This window comes from Parasteatoda tepidariorum, chromosome 7, assembly GCF_043381705.1.
Source record: "Parasteatoda tepidariorum isolate YZ-2023 chromosome 7, CAS_Ptep_4.0, whole genome shotgun sequence".
Taxonomy (NCBI): domain Eukaryota; kingdom Metazoa; phylum Arthropoda; class Arachnida; order Araneae; family Theridiidae; genus Parasteatoda; species Parasteatoda tepidariorum.
In genome coordinates, this window is record NC_092210.1 from 44,628,402 (window position 1) to 44,646,413 (window position 18,012).

The 18,012-nt window shown below is 31.7% G+C and overlaps 1 protein-coding gene across 2 annotated transcripts in view; it reads right to left on the reverse strand.

The window, feature by feature from the left end:
* LOC107452271 (Eag-like K[+] channel) overlaps nt 1–18,012 on the reverse strand; it is a 249,174-nt gene that overhangs the window by 52,527 nt on the left and 178,635 nt on the right. For both annotated transcript variants that reach the window (XM_016068630.3, XM_071183358.1), the window contains 2 exons: nt 16,206–16,481; nt 242–475 (listed from right to left, as the gene is read on the reverse strand). In XM_016068630.3, the coding sequence (XP_015924116.1) occupies nt 242–475; nt 16,206–16,281 (310 nt within the window). In that variant the 5' untranslated portion in view covers nt 16,282–16,481. The remainder of the gene's footprint in view (nt 1–241; nt 476–16,205; nt 16,482–18,012) is intronic.

An 18,012-nucleotide genomic window follows, 5' to 3' on the forward strand; every position in this document is an offset into this window, starting at 1 on the left:
CATACATTTGAGAGTTCGCGTTTCGCCACAAAACACATGATTTCGTGACGAAATGATTCTCCAAATTGACGAAATACAACTGAATCGTCAAACGTGAGAGTTTTTATTTCTAAGAATAAAAATAAAGTGATTTTTTTAAACATTATTTCAGTAAATTGTATTTGCTTTATTTGCATCATAATTATGAAAAGATTTCATTTAAAAAGTAACTTAAAGAAGTAATGAAGTTAAAGTTACTTACCCCCTTTTTTGTAGAGCATAATTTCGAGTTTATACTCCATTTTTTTGTCAAGTGCATCATCTATTTCCTGTTTCAGTTCATCTTTTGTCTCGGGACCATATAGGAATGTACAAGCGGATCCTTTCTGCATGATCTGAGCTCGAGGAAACCCAGTTAAATCGCAGAACCCATCGGAACAGTACACGATAGGATACAGGTGAGGCACTTGAGCATTGCCAAGCACAAAGTTGCTGTCTGTAAAGAAAACACCACTTCTTTAAATATGCTTATCATTTGCATTAATTGTTTCAGCACAAAAAGAATTATTTAGGGAAAAGAAAGAAAAGAGTTGGTTTTGAGATTTATTTTATTTTGATAACAATTTGATTTAAAAAATTTTTTAACAAGACGTTGTGCTTTAAATATCTCCCTTTATATATTTTTAAAATTCTCGTCTAAATTTGGAATCATAAGGGAATTTACTATCAAAAAATGCAGTTCTATTTTAATCATGATGCAGCAACACCTTATAATTAGCTTATTCGGGAATTAGTTTATTACATGATTAATACGGAAAAGTCAGCTCAAAAATCGTTAAAACCCGGAAGCTTCCTCCCTAAAAAGTACTACCCAGAAGCAATTTTTTATGAACTTTCTCACTTGCAAGTCTTACAGTAAATGGTAAAAGAGACACAGCCTCGGGTGTTTGGCTTCAAAGTTACCTAAATATCCTTTTCGTGCTAGCTGGCACATAAAGCTTCAAGTCTCTTTTTCAGGCACCTTTGTTCTAAATCTTTTTAAGGTACCTCTGTTTTAGTCTCTTGCCTCCTCCCATCAATTTAGTTTCGCTTTGCACAGATCTTAATGCATGCATCTTTGCCAAGTAAGCTTCAGCCTTTCTCTTCTTCGTTTTTCATCGGGTCCCCAAGTAAGTGCGATGTTAGCAGGGCTTTCCTACTTTAAACGAAAGGTATGTCCAGTTCATCTCCACCATCTCTTCAAAATTTCCTCATGAACGAGTAATAATTTCGCCTTTGTTGGTAGATCTTTATTTGAAAAAGTGTTAAAGGGCTTCAATTTTAGGAAGAACTTAAATATTGCTATCTTGACAAATGAGGCCGTGTTCAGGTGGAATTTTCTTATGCTGAATTGAAGGAGATCAAATTCGAGGTGATACGAAGATAGGTAGTTTTAAGAATAAAAAGTGATATGTATCTATGATACAATGTCATTTGGTACCACCTGACTTAGGTATTTAGACAAGTATTGTTCTATGCGTATTTGATTTACAAGGAGAATAAAGTTTGGTAAAATTATCACACTGTATGGTAATGGCATTTCTGGTAAAAAAAGACCATAATTCGGGTTAATAAAACCAAAATATACGGTATTTAAGCCATTTCATATGGTAATTTTTCCGTTCATATGGTAGCGGTCTACAGGAAGTTATAGTTTTTAAAATTATAGTTAGGTGCCCCCATAGAGCCAGAAATAAGACGACTTTTACCATAATATATGATTTCGGCCTTTTTTTTTTCTCAGTGTAAGCTGAATTGAAATAGACTAAAAACAAGTCAATGGAATTAATAGTTCAGAAGCAATATTTAAAAGGACGTTTCAAATGTTTTTACAACATATTTTCATTCTTTCTTTTTTTAAAGAAAGAAGGAAGCGAAAAAAAAAGCATAAATGTTTTGAAAGAACATTTTTGGGAATCATTTGTAAGTTTAAACACGAAGAAGTTTAAGAAAAGTAGTTTTGGCTTTTATTGAATTTTATAAAGAAGTTGCAACTTAGAACATTCTTAGATTCATCAGAGTCAATAATGAAATGAAGGAATGTCTTTATCTCTAAAAAAACATTGAAAATCAAAAAAAAAAAAAAAAAAAAAAAAAAAAAAAAAAAAAAANAAAAAAAAAAAAAAAAAAAAAAAGAGAGAGTCAGTTGAGTTAAGAAATTATTAGCAAGATTCTTCTATTTTATGAAAGTTTATTCTTCGACACTGCTGGCTTTTTTATCTTGACACTCGCAATATTCTTATTTTTATAGCTTCAGATCTTTTTCTATGAAATAAAAAAACAAGCAAACAAATTACAAACGCCTATTTATTTGAAAGGTTTTTGATATTTGAAAGCATCTACATTTCTTTTGATGTCTTAAAAAATAAATACAGAAAGAAAACTTTTCAGTTTTAAAGGAATTTTTTTTTTTTAAATTTCTAAACTGAAGTAAAAACTTACTGTTTTTTAAAAAAACGAAGTGTTTGCTTATAGATAAAAAAATAGTATTAATATTTTTAAACAGATTAAAAAGTTTGTTTTACAGAATCTTATCAAAATAAATTCTTTGTCCCTAAAAATATAATAAGAATGTTTCATACGGGTTTTTCTATATTAATTTATAGCTAAATAGATTCTATTATTAATTTTAAGATGAAGCAATTGCTCGTTCTCATGAAGTTAAGTGATGATAATTCTTGGAAATATACTCATTAAGGAAACCACAAAAATTTCTCATAGTCTGCATGGCTTCATCTATTAAAACAAAAGAAGATGGTTAAATTTTCTCTTTCGGATAACGTTCGATTACGATAAAGATTTTCTTGCAATTCATTCCCTTTCAGAATCTCTGAATAAAAAAAGGGACAGACCAATTTCGCGTGGCTTTTTCACGATGTTATTAATAAAACTGCGGCCAGAGTAGCCACACCCAGGAGTCGTCTATAGAAATTATTCTTTTCTTCTTCTACAGATAAGATCTCCGTATCTTAGATATATTATAAGAATAACATTATAAAATATTTTATATTGTTATTCGAATATTTTATAAGAATAACATTATAAATTTCACCAAACGTATGACAATAATTACTTTTTATGATTTAAGAAGAAAAAATTTAATGTTATTAAATATATATCGCTTAAAAGCATTTTTTGCATAAGTAAAAGAGGTTTAATATATATAAGTAAAAAATTTAATATTTCTCCATCGAAACTAATCACAACAAGGAGATAATAAAAATTTAATGACTACGTTTATTCATTTATTTATTTATTTAATTTTACAATAAATATGTATAATATATGTATAAATATGTATTTACAATAAATATGATCTAATAAAATTGAAATAAACTTCACTTTCGGACGGTTCCAAAATAATAGATAACAGCAACACAAATAACTTATTTTAAAGTTAATATTTTGTTCTATAGTAACATCTTTAAAATTTATATATTTAAGAGGTATTTTTCAAAAATATGAAAAATAATTTCACCTTTTATTTGAAAAATATTGACTTTTTCCGGACGGTAATTTGTTTTCTTAAACATTTTCTTATTGAGTGGATTCGTGCGGAAATTTTAGATTTGCTTCATTATCTTGGAAAATTGCTTATTAATTTTTAAAATAATGATCGTTAATATTTCTCTAATTAGTCAAATTGTCCTCATTAGTCAAAATTAAAAAAAGAAATCATTAAATAATGCATCCCATAACGCAAACTACTCGTTTTATAAATTTTTTTGATAGTTCGTAACAAAACAAGTTCGTGATCTTTTTCGTAACGAATGCCTATTTTTGTTAATTTAAGAGATTTTAAGAATATTTTTCCTCTAAAATGGAAGACTGCATTGTTATTTGAAAAGAATGAAACTACGTTAAGTTATTATCAACAATTTTTAACTTGACAAGGTAAAGGTTACTAGCTGAACTTGGTAGTTAAATTTCAGAGAAATAGTAGGAGTAATTTTATTTGAGTTTTCTCCCACGCCTTTGCATAATAAATTCAAACGATTTCTATTTAATGAGTTTTAGAGAGCCATGATCGCCAAGTATTTCAATTGAATTGCGCCAAATGTCATTTTAGTTTAGACTCGTCTGGAGCTCTAGATAAGTTTAGAAATTTTAGACAGTTTAGGAAAAAGATAGTTTAGGTTTAATTAATTTTATTTTGACTGAATTGACGGTTCGGTGACGCCAAAAGCAAAAAAAAAAAAGCAATATTTATGAAAAAAAATAAGGTTTCAATTTAAAAATAAATGTTGTGAATTTGCTAATATTTTGTGTGGTCTAGACATAATAAAAGATAGATTTTGATTATTTGAAAAGCATTCTTTAAATCAGTGACAACTCAAATCATCAAGTGTGAATAATTTTCTGTTATAGAATATAAAATACTAACAAGTCTCACCCCTACTCGCTGAGTACGTCAAAACCAAAACTGATTTCGCAGTTATTTTTAGATGGCCTCAAATTTCAAGCTGACTTTCGTCACTAATCCTTTTTCAGTATAAGTTTTGTATGAATGGCGATACTCTTTTTAAAATAAGGTTTTAAAAATAGGCAATCCTGTAAAGCCTATGACTTAAATGCATTACGATTTGATTTACATACATAACAATGCTACTTGGAAACTACATTTGGTAGTCATAATGCAAAGAAACTCAGTACTCGAAGACACTACAGTTTTAATCTTTTATTACACGATGGGCTTTTGAAATGAATGAAACTCGAAGAAAAAGTAAGAAAACGAAAAAAAGCATAGTAATAAATTATATAGAAATGAAGATAGTGGTCCATGGTAGCTCAGTGGTCAGAGAATCGGGCTGCGATCTGGTGGAGCCAAGATTTGATCCTAGACTCTATTAAGATCCACCGTGTACATGCGATATTGGTGCTTGTAAAATATGGAGAAAATTCACAAAGATAAGGAGAAAATTTTCTCTACAGATCTATGTCAAAATGGTGGAAGGAGCCTCATGAATGAGTGGATCTGTTATCCATCCGAGAGGATTTGAGCTAAGTCGCACCTTCATCCTTGCGGTGCTCTCTTGTGAAACAAAAGGCGCACCTTCCTGGCTTAATTCATAAGAGCTAATGACTGGCGTGCCTTTTAGCTTGTCCAAGAGTTATAAAAAAACAATAAGATAGTATTGGGTTGAGATAAAAGTTTAAAGCTCGTTAAGAGACTTCAAATCATAAGGACTTCAGAGCATGACTATTTCTCTATCTGACCTTTAAGTTTAAATTGTAACAGTAAAATGTAGTTAATGCAGTAAAAGCCAATCGCAGGTCCAGATTTGTAGAGAGTTCAATTTAATGCCCAGCGTCTTGTGTAACTTATGGAAACAGTTCCAGGTTACCGGATCCATCGAGAGAAGCCCTGGGAAAGGTTGTCCAAGAGCCACGACGGCCAGAGAAGATCGCCATTTGTCCATTATAGCGAGGTGTAACAGAGGGGCTACAGCTTCACTGCTTTCTCGTGACTTGTTTGCAGCCACAGGAACCCGTGTATTAAGGGTGACTATTTCCGAATGACTTCATGAGAGAAGAAAACCTGGTGCAAGCGGCCCACTCACTTCTACGAACGAGTCCGTTCAGCATGGTGCAGAGGGCATAGAGATTGGAGTATGGATAAATGGGCGACCGTTCTCTTCACTGATGAGTCCCGGTTCAGCCTAAACACCGATTCTCGCCATACATTCACATAGAGAGAGTCAGAGAACCACTACCTATCTTCTAATGTCTGCGAAATTGACCATTATGGCGGAGCAGGTTTAATGGTCTGGGAAGGAATCATGTTGGATGGCCGCACACCTCTCAATGTCTTTGAGAGAGGCTCTGTGTCTGGTGTGTGGTATAGGGTTGAAATCTTGGAGCCCTATGTTCTCTTTCTATGGGGTGCAATTGACCCTGAGTTCATTTTAATGGACGATAACGTGAAGCCCCATAGAGTTCTTCTGATTGAGGAATTTTTAGAGAGTGAGGCTATTCGTCGGATGGATTGGCCAGTCAGATCTTCAGACCTCAACCGTATAGAGCATGCCTGGACACTCTGCGGAGGGCAATTGCAACTCTCGATCCCCCTCCGAGAACCATCCAGGGAATGAAAACAGCGTTTCTGAACGAGTGGAACCAATTGCCTCAGGAAATGATAAACTGCCTTATTTCAAGTATGAAATCAGGCTGCGAGGCCTGTATATCTGTAAGAGAGGACCATACTCCCTATTAATTCTTTATTTTTGTTTATTCTGCAACCGCTGTTTCATACCTTCCGACTCCAATGAGTGTTACGCACGATCATGCATGTGTATTACAGTTGGTGAATGGTTATTTGTTTTGTATTATATCAATGTATGTACATGCCAAATTTCATTAAAATCGGTCCTGTAGTTCTAGAGATAATCGACCAAGTCTGAAAATTTTCTTAATTTCTTACACCTGTGTATTACCTTAACTATCGTTGCCGTTAGTATAACGATTGCTTCTCCGGAACAAATTAGTACCACTTTTCCAATAATTTTAATTTCGAATACATAACATCGAATACATTTTTTTTCCCATTTTAATTACTGTTGGTTTTAAATAATTACTTTTTAAGAAACATATTTTGAAAGAATAACTATAAAAAAAAAAAACACGTGGTGTTAGATAACTTTGAAAATATAAATTTGATAACGTATTCCACGCGTTTTACAACAAACTTTTTTTTGATCAAATAAAGCTATAAGCTATAAATACAACTGATGTCATCTTTAAAATATGTGATTTATTTAATAATCTAAATTTAAATTTAAAACAATGGCTAGTGCTTAACCAGTCAGAAAACTCCATGCGACAAACCATTTGATCCCGCTCGAATGGTTCGTCGTAGAATGTTCTAAAATCAACAGTGACTTTCCTCGTGTTTTGAATTATTTGTCTGCTAAATTTCATAGCTGTCGGTCGGATGGTTTAAGAGTTTATAAAAGACAGGCACACATATCTACAGACAGACATTAATTTTCATACATATAGATCTTCTCTAATTATTTTTTCAATAAATATATATTAAATCTTTCACTTGTAATTGCGTTTGAGAGAAAATCAAACTTTACACAGAGGAAAAAGTATAGTTAGAACTACCAGAATATGTTTACATTTACCGTGTTTTTGGCTCTATGGGAACATCAAGAAACTTGATAATTTACAGCGAAGCGCTTTGGTTAAATTAACCATAAAATAAAGTGTATGTGATAAAATTTGTTATATAATATATGTGTTAAAATTTGTGATATATATGTGATAAAATTTGGCCATTGTGGCCAATATCGGTAATTTTGGTATGGTTCCTTAGAGAATGGAATAAAAAGCTACGGTCATATTTTATTTTCAGTTTTGTATTTTTTACTAAATGTTTGGTAATAAGCCGACCGGCCTGTGTAGCCTTGCATCAGAAAGGTTCTGGGTTCGAATCCCGGACAAGGCATGGATGTTTTTTCCTTCTCAATACTATCTGTCCTTACTGTGGGAGCGACGTTGGCCCACCTAATATGGTGCCCCTGTAAGCGAGGTCAACAAAATCACCCTGTATATGCCTGAATTGACGGATGTTAACACAGGCGGGCATTGGAAAAAAATGTTAGGTAATAAGAATTATTATTTTGAAAACCATTTTGGAATTCGCGGTAAACCGTTAGCATATAAATTAAAAAAAAATCAAATGAATGGTTTATAAATTTCATATACCATATATTTTAGTTTCACCACCAGAATTATAAATTTTTTTTCTCACAAGAAATGTCATTATCGTATGCTCTAACTATACAAGAACTTTATTCTCCGTGTATTAATAGATGATCCGTGAACATCAGTTTAAAACATCTACATGTATATTCGAGGACCGTGATATGTTTTCCGCAATGTTATTTTCATTATAAAATAGTCGTTATTAACAACAACACATTAAAAATTTCGAAAGGTGATATGAAAACAGAACTGTACCCTTAGCAGTCATTATTATAAATTGCAACTTAAATCATTGATTTCTAGCTTCTGAATCATGATTTATGATTCATGATCTAATGACACATCATGATCTGATGACAGTAGGTAATGCATTGTTGGAAGCATTTCCTAACCTTTTTTTTCTTCAAAAATTAGTATCCTTATTGTTTAAAACAAACATCTATCTTATTTAATAAAATACTTATGCGTATATATGAAGTGAGATATTAATAGCTTACTCTATTCTTATAGTTGTTTAACTCAATTCTAACTAATTGTACAAAACTGTTTGTATATTTTTTGTAGAAATTAATAAAATTTATTTCTTCAATTGATACGTTACAATGTAGAATGCAATTTTAAATAAAGTACCTTCAATACTTATCGTATTTAAAAAATACCTAATTTAAATTTATTATTGTATAATTTGAAATTATAATTCTTTCCTAGAATTCGGTGCAAATTTAGCATAAATCGGAGTTGGACTTTCAAAAGTGTCCGGAGTTGAGTCACCCATTTAAGCTACCCACCCCAAAAAATTTTGCACAAAAAACCACACAAAAGATAAACGCTCACATGGTAGTAAAAATGTAGCACTTTTCTAAAGAGCTTAGATTTCAGTGAAATAATTGTTTCAAGATACAAAAAATATAATCCCATGTTCGATTGATTTGAACAAAGAAGCAAAGTTTGTAATAGCTAAGATAGGTCATTGTTCTGTATTATTCTCCAAAAATAAAATTACTGTTGCTTGCATTTTTATGCTTAAAAAGATTCATTTATTTCATGTGGATTGTTGATTTTTTTCTCCTTTCGCATGAAAGAAGTATTCGTCTTTGTCAAGAAAGGAAAATAAAAAGAAATGCAAGAGAAATAGTTTAAGTAACACAAAGAATTGTGAGTGCATTGGCGTGTTATTTGGCGCCATACTATTGCAATGATTTATGGATACATCTTTAAAGCAAATATTTGGAGTTCTTCTTAAATAGTAACTTTTTGCTTAATGATTGCCGTTTTTATAAAAAGATAATTGAGTTTGAGATAGTGAACTCCTCTTTGCATTTCCGAGTGAATAAACCCGATGTTTGTTGAAATGAGGAAATAATATTTCTTATTTATGCACATTTTAAAAAAGAACATTATTTCAATTGTAATAAAATTACCTAAGAAATCGGAAAAGTTTTTGCATATGTTATATTAATATTTTAATTTCTGATATTAGGGAATAAATTTTTATTTTTACATATCAGATTATTTGGGATAGAAGAGCATGCAATATATAATTGAGATCGAAATTGAAATTAAATTGGTAAAAATAAAGAAAAATTATGTGAGATGTTGGTTTTTTCTGAATAGCAAAAACAAATTATTATTTCGGAGATCGCATGGATACACGTTTAAAAACGATTCTTAATCCTACTTTGTTAGAACTTTCCTTAAAGAAATTACGGTAAGGTAACGGAAAATTTCCAATTACAGTATTATATTAATTACAAATAATAGTATCAATTACGGAATTGACAGTAAAATAACGGACCATATGATAGAATTGAAATCGAAATTGAAATTGAATTGGTAAAAATAAAGAAAAATTATGTGAGTTATTGGTTTTTTCTGAATAGCAAAAACAAATTATTATTTCGGAGATCGCAGGGATACACGTTCAAAAACGATTCTAAATCCTACATTGTTAGAACTTTCCTTAAAGAAATTACGGTAAAGTAACGGAAAATTTCCAATTACAGTATTATATTAATTACAAATAACAGTATTAATTACGGAATTGACAGTAAAATAACGGACCATATGAAAGAATTGAAATCGAAATTGAATTGGTAAAAATAAAGAAAAATTATGTGAGCTATTGGTCTTTCTGAATAGCAAAAACAAATTATTATTTCGGAGATCGCATGGATACACGTTCAAAAACGATTCTTAATCCTACATTGTTAGAACTTTCCTTAAAGAAATTACGGTGAAGTAACGGAAAATTTCCAATTACAGTATTATATTAATCACAAATAATAGTATTAATTACGGAATTGACAGTAAAATAACGGACCATATGATAGAACTGAAATCGAAATTGAAATTGAATTGGTAAAAATAAAGAAAAATTATGTGAGCTATTGGTTTTTTCTGAATAGCAAAAACAAATTATTATTTCGGAGATCGCATGGATACACGTTTAAGAACGATTCTTAATCCTACATTGTTAGAACTTTCCTTAACGAAATTACGGTAAAGTAACGGAAAATTTCCAATTACAGTATTATATTAATTACAAATAATAGTATTAATTACGGAATTGACAGTAAAATAACGGACCATGTGATAGAATTGAAATCGAAATTGAAATTGAATTGGTAAGAATAAAGAAAAATTATGTGAGCTATTGGTTTTTTCTGAATAGCAAAAACAAATTATTATTTCGGAGATCGCATGGATACACGTTTAAAAACGATTTTTAATCCTACATTGTTAGAACTTTCCTTAAAGAAATTACGGTAAAGTAACGGAAAATTTCCAATTACAGTATTATATTAATTACAAATAATAGTATTAGTTACGGAATTGACAGTAAAATAACGGACCATATGATAGAATTGAAATCTAGATTGAAATTGAATTGGTAAAAATAAAGAAAAATTATGTGAGCTATTGGTTTTCTCTGAATGGCAAAACAAATTATTATTTCGGAGATCGCATGGATACACGTTTAAAAACGATTCTTAATCCTACACTGTTAGAATTTTCCTTAAAAAATTACGGTAAAGTAACGGAAAATTTCCAATTACAGTATTATATTAATTACAAATAACAGTATTAATTACGGAATTAACAGTAAAATAACGGGCATCAGTTTATCAATCTAAATTATCGTAAAGTTTACGGTAAGGAACATTTTCTACCTTTACGGTTTTGAAACCTTTTATAACTAGTATGGTTAAAAATCCATGAATATAAGAACTTTAACAGGACATTGGCGCTATGTTGATTGGAGTTTTGTTAGAGTATATGACTTGAGTTGCGTTTTATCAAATGAACTATGGAATGTGGTTTAATTAGTTTATCTGGTTGTTTCAGCTATCGTAAGAGATGGGAAAATACTAGACTGTTTGTGTTAGACAGCTTTATAGTGCCGCAATCTATGGGTGAATCGTAATGCACTGTATGGTAATCTTATAGTTCAGGACTTCAACTGGAGCGTGCAGTACACAAGAAACTTTTCATGGGTTGAATGGAATACAGGAAATATTGTGGTGTCAACGCTGAGACTAAAACTCTCGTTCTGTCGGTCATGAGATTGACAGATTAGCCCTCTCGGCAATAGTATGTGCCCAGTTGCCAGGAAGTGACTTTATTTGTTGGGTCTAGTTGGTGCGATAAAATTCTGGTTGTTTCACCATATTAGGTGAGAGCAGTTAATAAACGCTTTTTTTTCACAGTTAGCACTTTGAATATCTTCTTAAATATGGTTATTTGACTGTTTTGTTTGAATACGACAAAATAAAAATGAAATAAAATGTTAGCTAACAATTTTTTTTCTGAGAAATTTCTTACAGTGTAATAACTTTAACGAAAATATTCTTAAAATTTCACTTAATCCTCGCACTTCATATACAGGGTTAACACGGCCCTTAATATATGTTTTTAAATTCTTTTTAAATAATTAAGATGAAAAAGTATACACATCGTGTGTCGCTTAATATTTAACCAAAGAAAAAACAAAAACGACATAGAAATCAGAATTAAGGGAAGTTAGTTTACAAATAACTCTTGTTCAATTTTTGATTTCTGTATGAATTAAATAGAGTATTTCCTTAAAAAATTTGCTGCATACCTCGTAATTAAATGGAAAAATTGTCATTTCTTTATAACTCCAGATTAAATTTTATGATATGCTACGATATGTAGAAAACAGCAGAAGATGCTATGTACTTTTATTTCAAATGCGTGGCAAGAAGCCTGTTTTTCTATTTAAATGTTCAACGCAGAGATTTACTAGAAACTGATCAATGAAATTTTCAAATTAAATTGCTCTGCAGACATGAAGCGCTTTGCAACTCACTGTATTGTAGACAGACTATTTGTAGATATACCAAGGGAGAATATTTGTGCTGGACGAAGAGAGACATTAATGGCTGAACTGAACCGGAATTAGAAAACAGATAAATAATTGAATTTGAAACGTTTGTATCAACTGATACAATTTGACAGCTGGATTTACTTTATTTTATTTGTCGATGTTGGGGAAATTTTTTCATCATAACCCTAACATACAGGGTGATTATAAAAGAGTTTGCCGATATGTGACTCTCTACAGTGAAAATGGAATAATGGTTTGCTCATGGAGATTATGATCTATGCGTTCGAGAACGATGTTTAAAATGATTGTGCTAGCTCCAACGATTACAATTATTGTAGTTCTTAGACAAGATTTGCTATTTTTCGAGACCATTAACAACAAGAGGTTGTGATAAAAACCCTTTAAAACAAAGAAGAAATTGCTCAGAAAGCATTTATCACGGAGAAAAAAATTCTGGTAACTGTTCTGGTAACTGTACTGTACTAGTAACGAATAAATGGTTTTTATGCTATGTTTCATGAAAAAATTACCAAACTTTCCCACATTTACTAAATTTTATCACAAATTATAAAACCATGTTTTATTTTTAATTTCACTAAAATCATTAACTAAGTACCTCACTAAAACTTACAGAGCTTTTTGGCGTTTTCATTCAGTCAGAAACACGGTAAACTTTATCATTTTCTAGTAGTTTTAACCCTACTTTTTTCTCAGTCTGTGATTTAAATTTTTTTAACGTGTCTAAACTCATAGAATTTCTTCTCTATAAAAGTTGACACCGTATTAATTATTTTTTGTTATTATGTTATATCTTATTCTGTTCTCACAAAATAATAATATTAGACTGTTTTCAAATAGCACTAATGAGTGCTTGAACATGATTAAAAAGGATTATATATCTTTTCGAACAAAATAGAAAATTTGTTACGAAACCTTTCGTTGCTTAAACATTTAAAAAAAAAGAAAAAAAAAAGCAAAAACACTCAACTTTACCTAAAAATATTATCATAAATACTTAGATAATTAAAAAGGAATACATTTTATTTTTAATGGTTTAAAAAAATTCTTTAATAATTCATTTCGAAAGAGTAGAATGTTTTCCGAAATTCTATGAAGTTCCATCTTAGCTTTCACAAGCAGAATGTTTATTGTCATTAATAAGCGATTAACTAAGAATATCGCAAAAATTTATTCTTTTTTCGAAACATTAAACTGACGTTTCGTAACAGCTGTGAGGAAAATAAAAATATATTTGCTTCACATAACATAGTAAGTTCTTTATTGATTAGAAATAGCGCTAAGAGTTGAGTCATTATGTTGTAAGTTATCAGCGGATATTATATTTAAGTGCTTGCTGTATTTACTACAGATTCGTTTATTGTAATATTTTTTTAAAAAAATGCAATTTTATATCTCTTTACTTAGGAAATAATAATAAAGAAATAAATTATAGATTTCCTAGAAAATAATACATTCCATAGAGTAAAGTAGAGTATTTAGTCAATATTTTTTTATTATATATTTTAGAAATTATTAAAAGGGAAAAATATGTTTGAAAATTTGACAAAGTGGAGATATGTTTAATGTAAGCCTGAAAGATTTTATAGTTCATGTCATGCATTGCTTTTTTTGTTAAAAAACTTCATGGAAATCTTTTGGTAACAAACTAAGATGCAGAAAAGTTGCACAATGTTAAAAAAAAACTGTAAATTCTACAGATGAAAAACATATTTTTCCCAATGATTTTTCTGTTTTTAAGCGTTATCCACGCTATGTAAAAAATTCCGTTCCTTTTACAGACTTTCTCTGTCTTGTTGGCAATTTTAAGCTGTTTTGTTGACGAAAATTTTTTTTCTCAATTTTATTTCCTAATCATAAACGGATTAAAACAAATTATAGTTTTTGCCAGGCAGTTTTGCTTACCCCACGATAACTATAAACCCATTCAAATAATTTTACGATTATTTTCTTTACTTGCTCTTATTTTTAAGTAATTATTTTATGTTTTTGAACATCACATAAGTAAAACTGCGTAAAACTTATTTATTTTAACAGATATGTGTAGTTTGGTTTAAATAATAATTGATTTAAATAATACACTGGTTATCATAAATTAAGGAAAATTCACAAAAATCGCGATAACTCAAGAAATTACACATGGAATTTTATGAAACTTACCCACAATATACAACACATAGTAAGGTATTAAACAACATAAAAAGAAATTATCAGACATTAATAGTAGTATAGAAATTAGCACATGTATAAAATAAACAAATTGGAAGTATCGGTTTGCAATAGAAAAAGTACCTTTAATATGGAATATGATTGCCTCTAGAAGCAATACAGCACAAACAGCGATGTGTGATGCTTTCAATTATGCGGTCTATCAGTTCAATAGGAAGTGAGAGCCATTGCTCTTGTAAAGCAGTTGCAAGCGTGGCAAGGGTCTGAGGGGGCGGATTGATGGCAGATACACGCCTCCCTAGAGCATCCCAAACGTGCTCGATAGGATTCAAGTCCGGGGATCGAGCTGGCCACTCCATGCGAGTAATTGTTTCCTGTTGAAGATAATCATCAACAATGCGAGCTCTGTGTGGTCTTGCATTATCGTCCTGTAACAGGAAGCAATCACCAATTGCCCCGGCATATGGGCGCACATAAGCATCAAGGATGTTGTCTCGATAAACCTGAGCATTCACGGTTCCCCTTGGAAAGACATGGAGGTATGTGCGCCCTCCTAAGGATATGCCTCCCCAAACACAGACACTGCCTCTTCCGTATGCATCTCTTTCACGGATGTTTGATGGATGATAACGGGTCCCAGGTTCTCTCCATATCAAATAACGTCTACTGTCACTTTCTAGACTAAACCTGGACTCATCCGTAAAGAGAACAGGCCTCCATTGATCTGACGTCCAGTGGACATGTTGTCGGGCCCACTGCAAACGGTCTCTCCTATGGCGTGATGTGAGCGGCACGCAAATGGCTGGTCGTCTCGCATACAGACCACCTTCGTGGAGCCTTCTGCGCACAGTTGACGTTGACACCAACCTTCCGGTGGCTGCAGCAAGAGAGGATCTAAGATGTGTCGGAGTAGCGGTTCTATTCCTGCGTGCACTTAATGTCAAATATCGGTCATCGGCACTGGTCGTAACAGTTGGCCGTCCTTGACTGAACCTCCTAGATGCCGAATCTGTGGTTTGAAATTGCCTCCAAAGTCTATGAACCACAGATGGACTCACATTTAGCCATCTGGCCACTTCTGATTGACTCTGCCCTGCCTCTAGTCTCCCGATGGCTCTCCATCGTAGTTCTTCAGGCAAATGATGCCTAGAGGTCATTATTACGAATTGGCTATCTCAGATTTTCAATGTCGCAATCACAGTAAAATTTGTGTGCTTTCTCTCAAACTTGGACTTTTATGCTCCAGGCAGATGACGTAAGCCGAGTGCAGCGCCACTAATTTGCATATTGCAATTTTACTCAGCTACTCTTAGTGGACAACATATGCAAATTTTGCACGGTTTGGCTTACTTTTGAAAGAGTTATCGCTATTTTTGTGATTTTTCCTTAATTTATGATAACCAGTGTATATACATTAGTAATGTTTGTAATGGTAATCAAGTTATATAGCTTAATTCACGCAATGTTTATAAGAAATTTTATCTTTATAGCTAATTCAATTAATTAAAATAACAGTAAAATTTACCAAATTAAATAATTTACCAATAAAACTACTATATTTTATGATACACGAATTAATCTGACATTAAATCTTTGTGTTACGTTTTGAAAGTATTATAAAAGCTAGTTAATAATGAGTTCGATGAAAAAATAAATTTGAATTTAAACAGCCTGTTTTACCGTACTGAAATTGCATTATTTCAAATAATAATAGGAGACTGAATAATAGAGAGCATGAATGTTGATTATTCCTGCAGCTGTTTTCATTCTGTAACGGAAACTTTTCAAAATGTGTCAATACAATCTGCCAAAGCATTAACGTAATTACGCCCGAACTACTTGTTTATTTTACTTTACTTCATATTCTGATTAAGGATAGAATAGTTCGGCACTTAAATCTAATCAGCCTATTTGGCGAGTTAAAAATAAACGTTCTACTTACGCGATCCATCGAATCTTGTGGCAATGGTGTCCAGGAAGTTGTTCTGGGGGGCTAATAGACCTTTCCTCACCGGCATTGGTCGAGATGGTAAAGTGCCGGGGCCTCAGGTGGTAAAGCGTCAAATATTTAACCGAAGAACTACATCCTAGGGCACCTTAAGCCCCGATTTCTCTGATTTGTTTATTTTGGCTGCAATCACGACTCAGTTTATTTCACTCCATTAGTTCTTAAAACTAATTCTTCTTGGTGGTAATAAAGGAGCCATTTCACACGCTTCTGAAAGGAAAGAATTAAAAGAATGAACGCACAATCAAGAAAAGACAAATCTGTTTTTAGAATTTCAGTTGAAATTTGATGCATTCATCAATAATAATGCAAAGACACATTCAAAATGTAAATAAATAAATGACAGAAGATGTCTAGAATACAGTAATATTTTAACAATTCGTGACCCTCAATGATAAATTACATTCAATCAATTAATATGCATAATCAATTTAATCATCTGAATATATAATCAATTTAATCAGCTTAATCTATGCATAATTAGAGCCGGATCTCATAATTAGAGATGGTTCAGGAGATAGAGCGCTCGCTTCCTAATGTAGGGATTCAGGCGCGAGTCCCGGCAATGGCTGGTCTATATGAACTCTGTACCTGGCTTGCTCTGGTTACAGTGTTGATGCTAGAACTCCGTTACAGTCATGGGTTAGAGTCCTCTCCCGGTCGGGCTAACCGTGAGAGGTTTTTGTGGTTTTTCCTTTTCATGTGACTCAAAGGCGGGTTAGTTTCCTTAAAAGTCCTTCACCAAGGATAGTTTGTCGCAATACTTGATCAATTAGTTCCATTGTTTTCTGAATTGGCTTCAAAATTACAAGGCTATGGAGTTGAACATTGATAGTCGTAAACTCAGAGTCGGGTCTGCTGTTCAACGTCGGTTATAAGATAAATATAAGTATAATAAATTTAATCAGCTTAAAAATATATAATTAATTTAACAAACTTACATGATAATTTTGAACTCTTAAGTGTAAATCTTAAAATAATTCTGTAATAGAACTATTTGGTTGAAGTGCTATTTTGTGGCTTTGAGAATAACTGACAGTCAGTCGATCTCCAGCTGAAAAGATGATAGGTTCCACACTGTTAAGTCTCAGTGACTGGAATGTTAACTTTAAATATGGGGCACTCAATTTTCGTGTAAGTTCTGTTATGGTGCATAATGTTTGCAACTGTTTGGTGTGCCAACGCAGCAAATATTTCTGCCTAGAAAAATGTATTTTGTCTCTTTTTATATTATAACTTTTCACGTGGATTGCTTCTCCCACATCGTCAAAAGATAGTAAAAACTTTTTGTTTGAAATACTCGCTATGCACAAAAATGTTTCAAAATAACCTGGTAATATTTTTATTTATGGTCGAATACCCAGAGACGAAATGATACTTTTCAAAACTGACAGTCGACTAACGTTTTATGGTGGCATTTTTCAACCAGAAATACATGATCATCATCATCAAAAAAGAATCATGCATTTAAAGACCAAGTCATTTGTTTATTTGGTATTCTGCAGGTGAGATTTTTACTCAAAGATCTATATTTAACGTATAACATAAATAACTTTATTTGATCTTTAGAAAAATTGACTTGATTTGATTTGAAAGATTCCTTTGAGTTAAAAAGTGGATTTGATTTGAAAAATTCATGTGATGTGAAAATTTGATAACTTTATTTTTCCCTTTTATGTAGTTACTTCATATCTTATGTATGCTGGCTTGATATTAGAATATGCCACCTTTTCAATTAAGC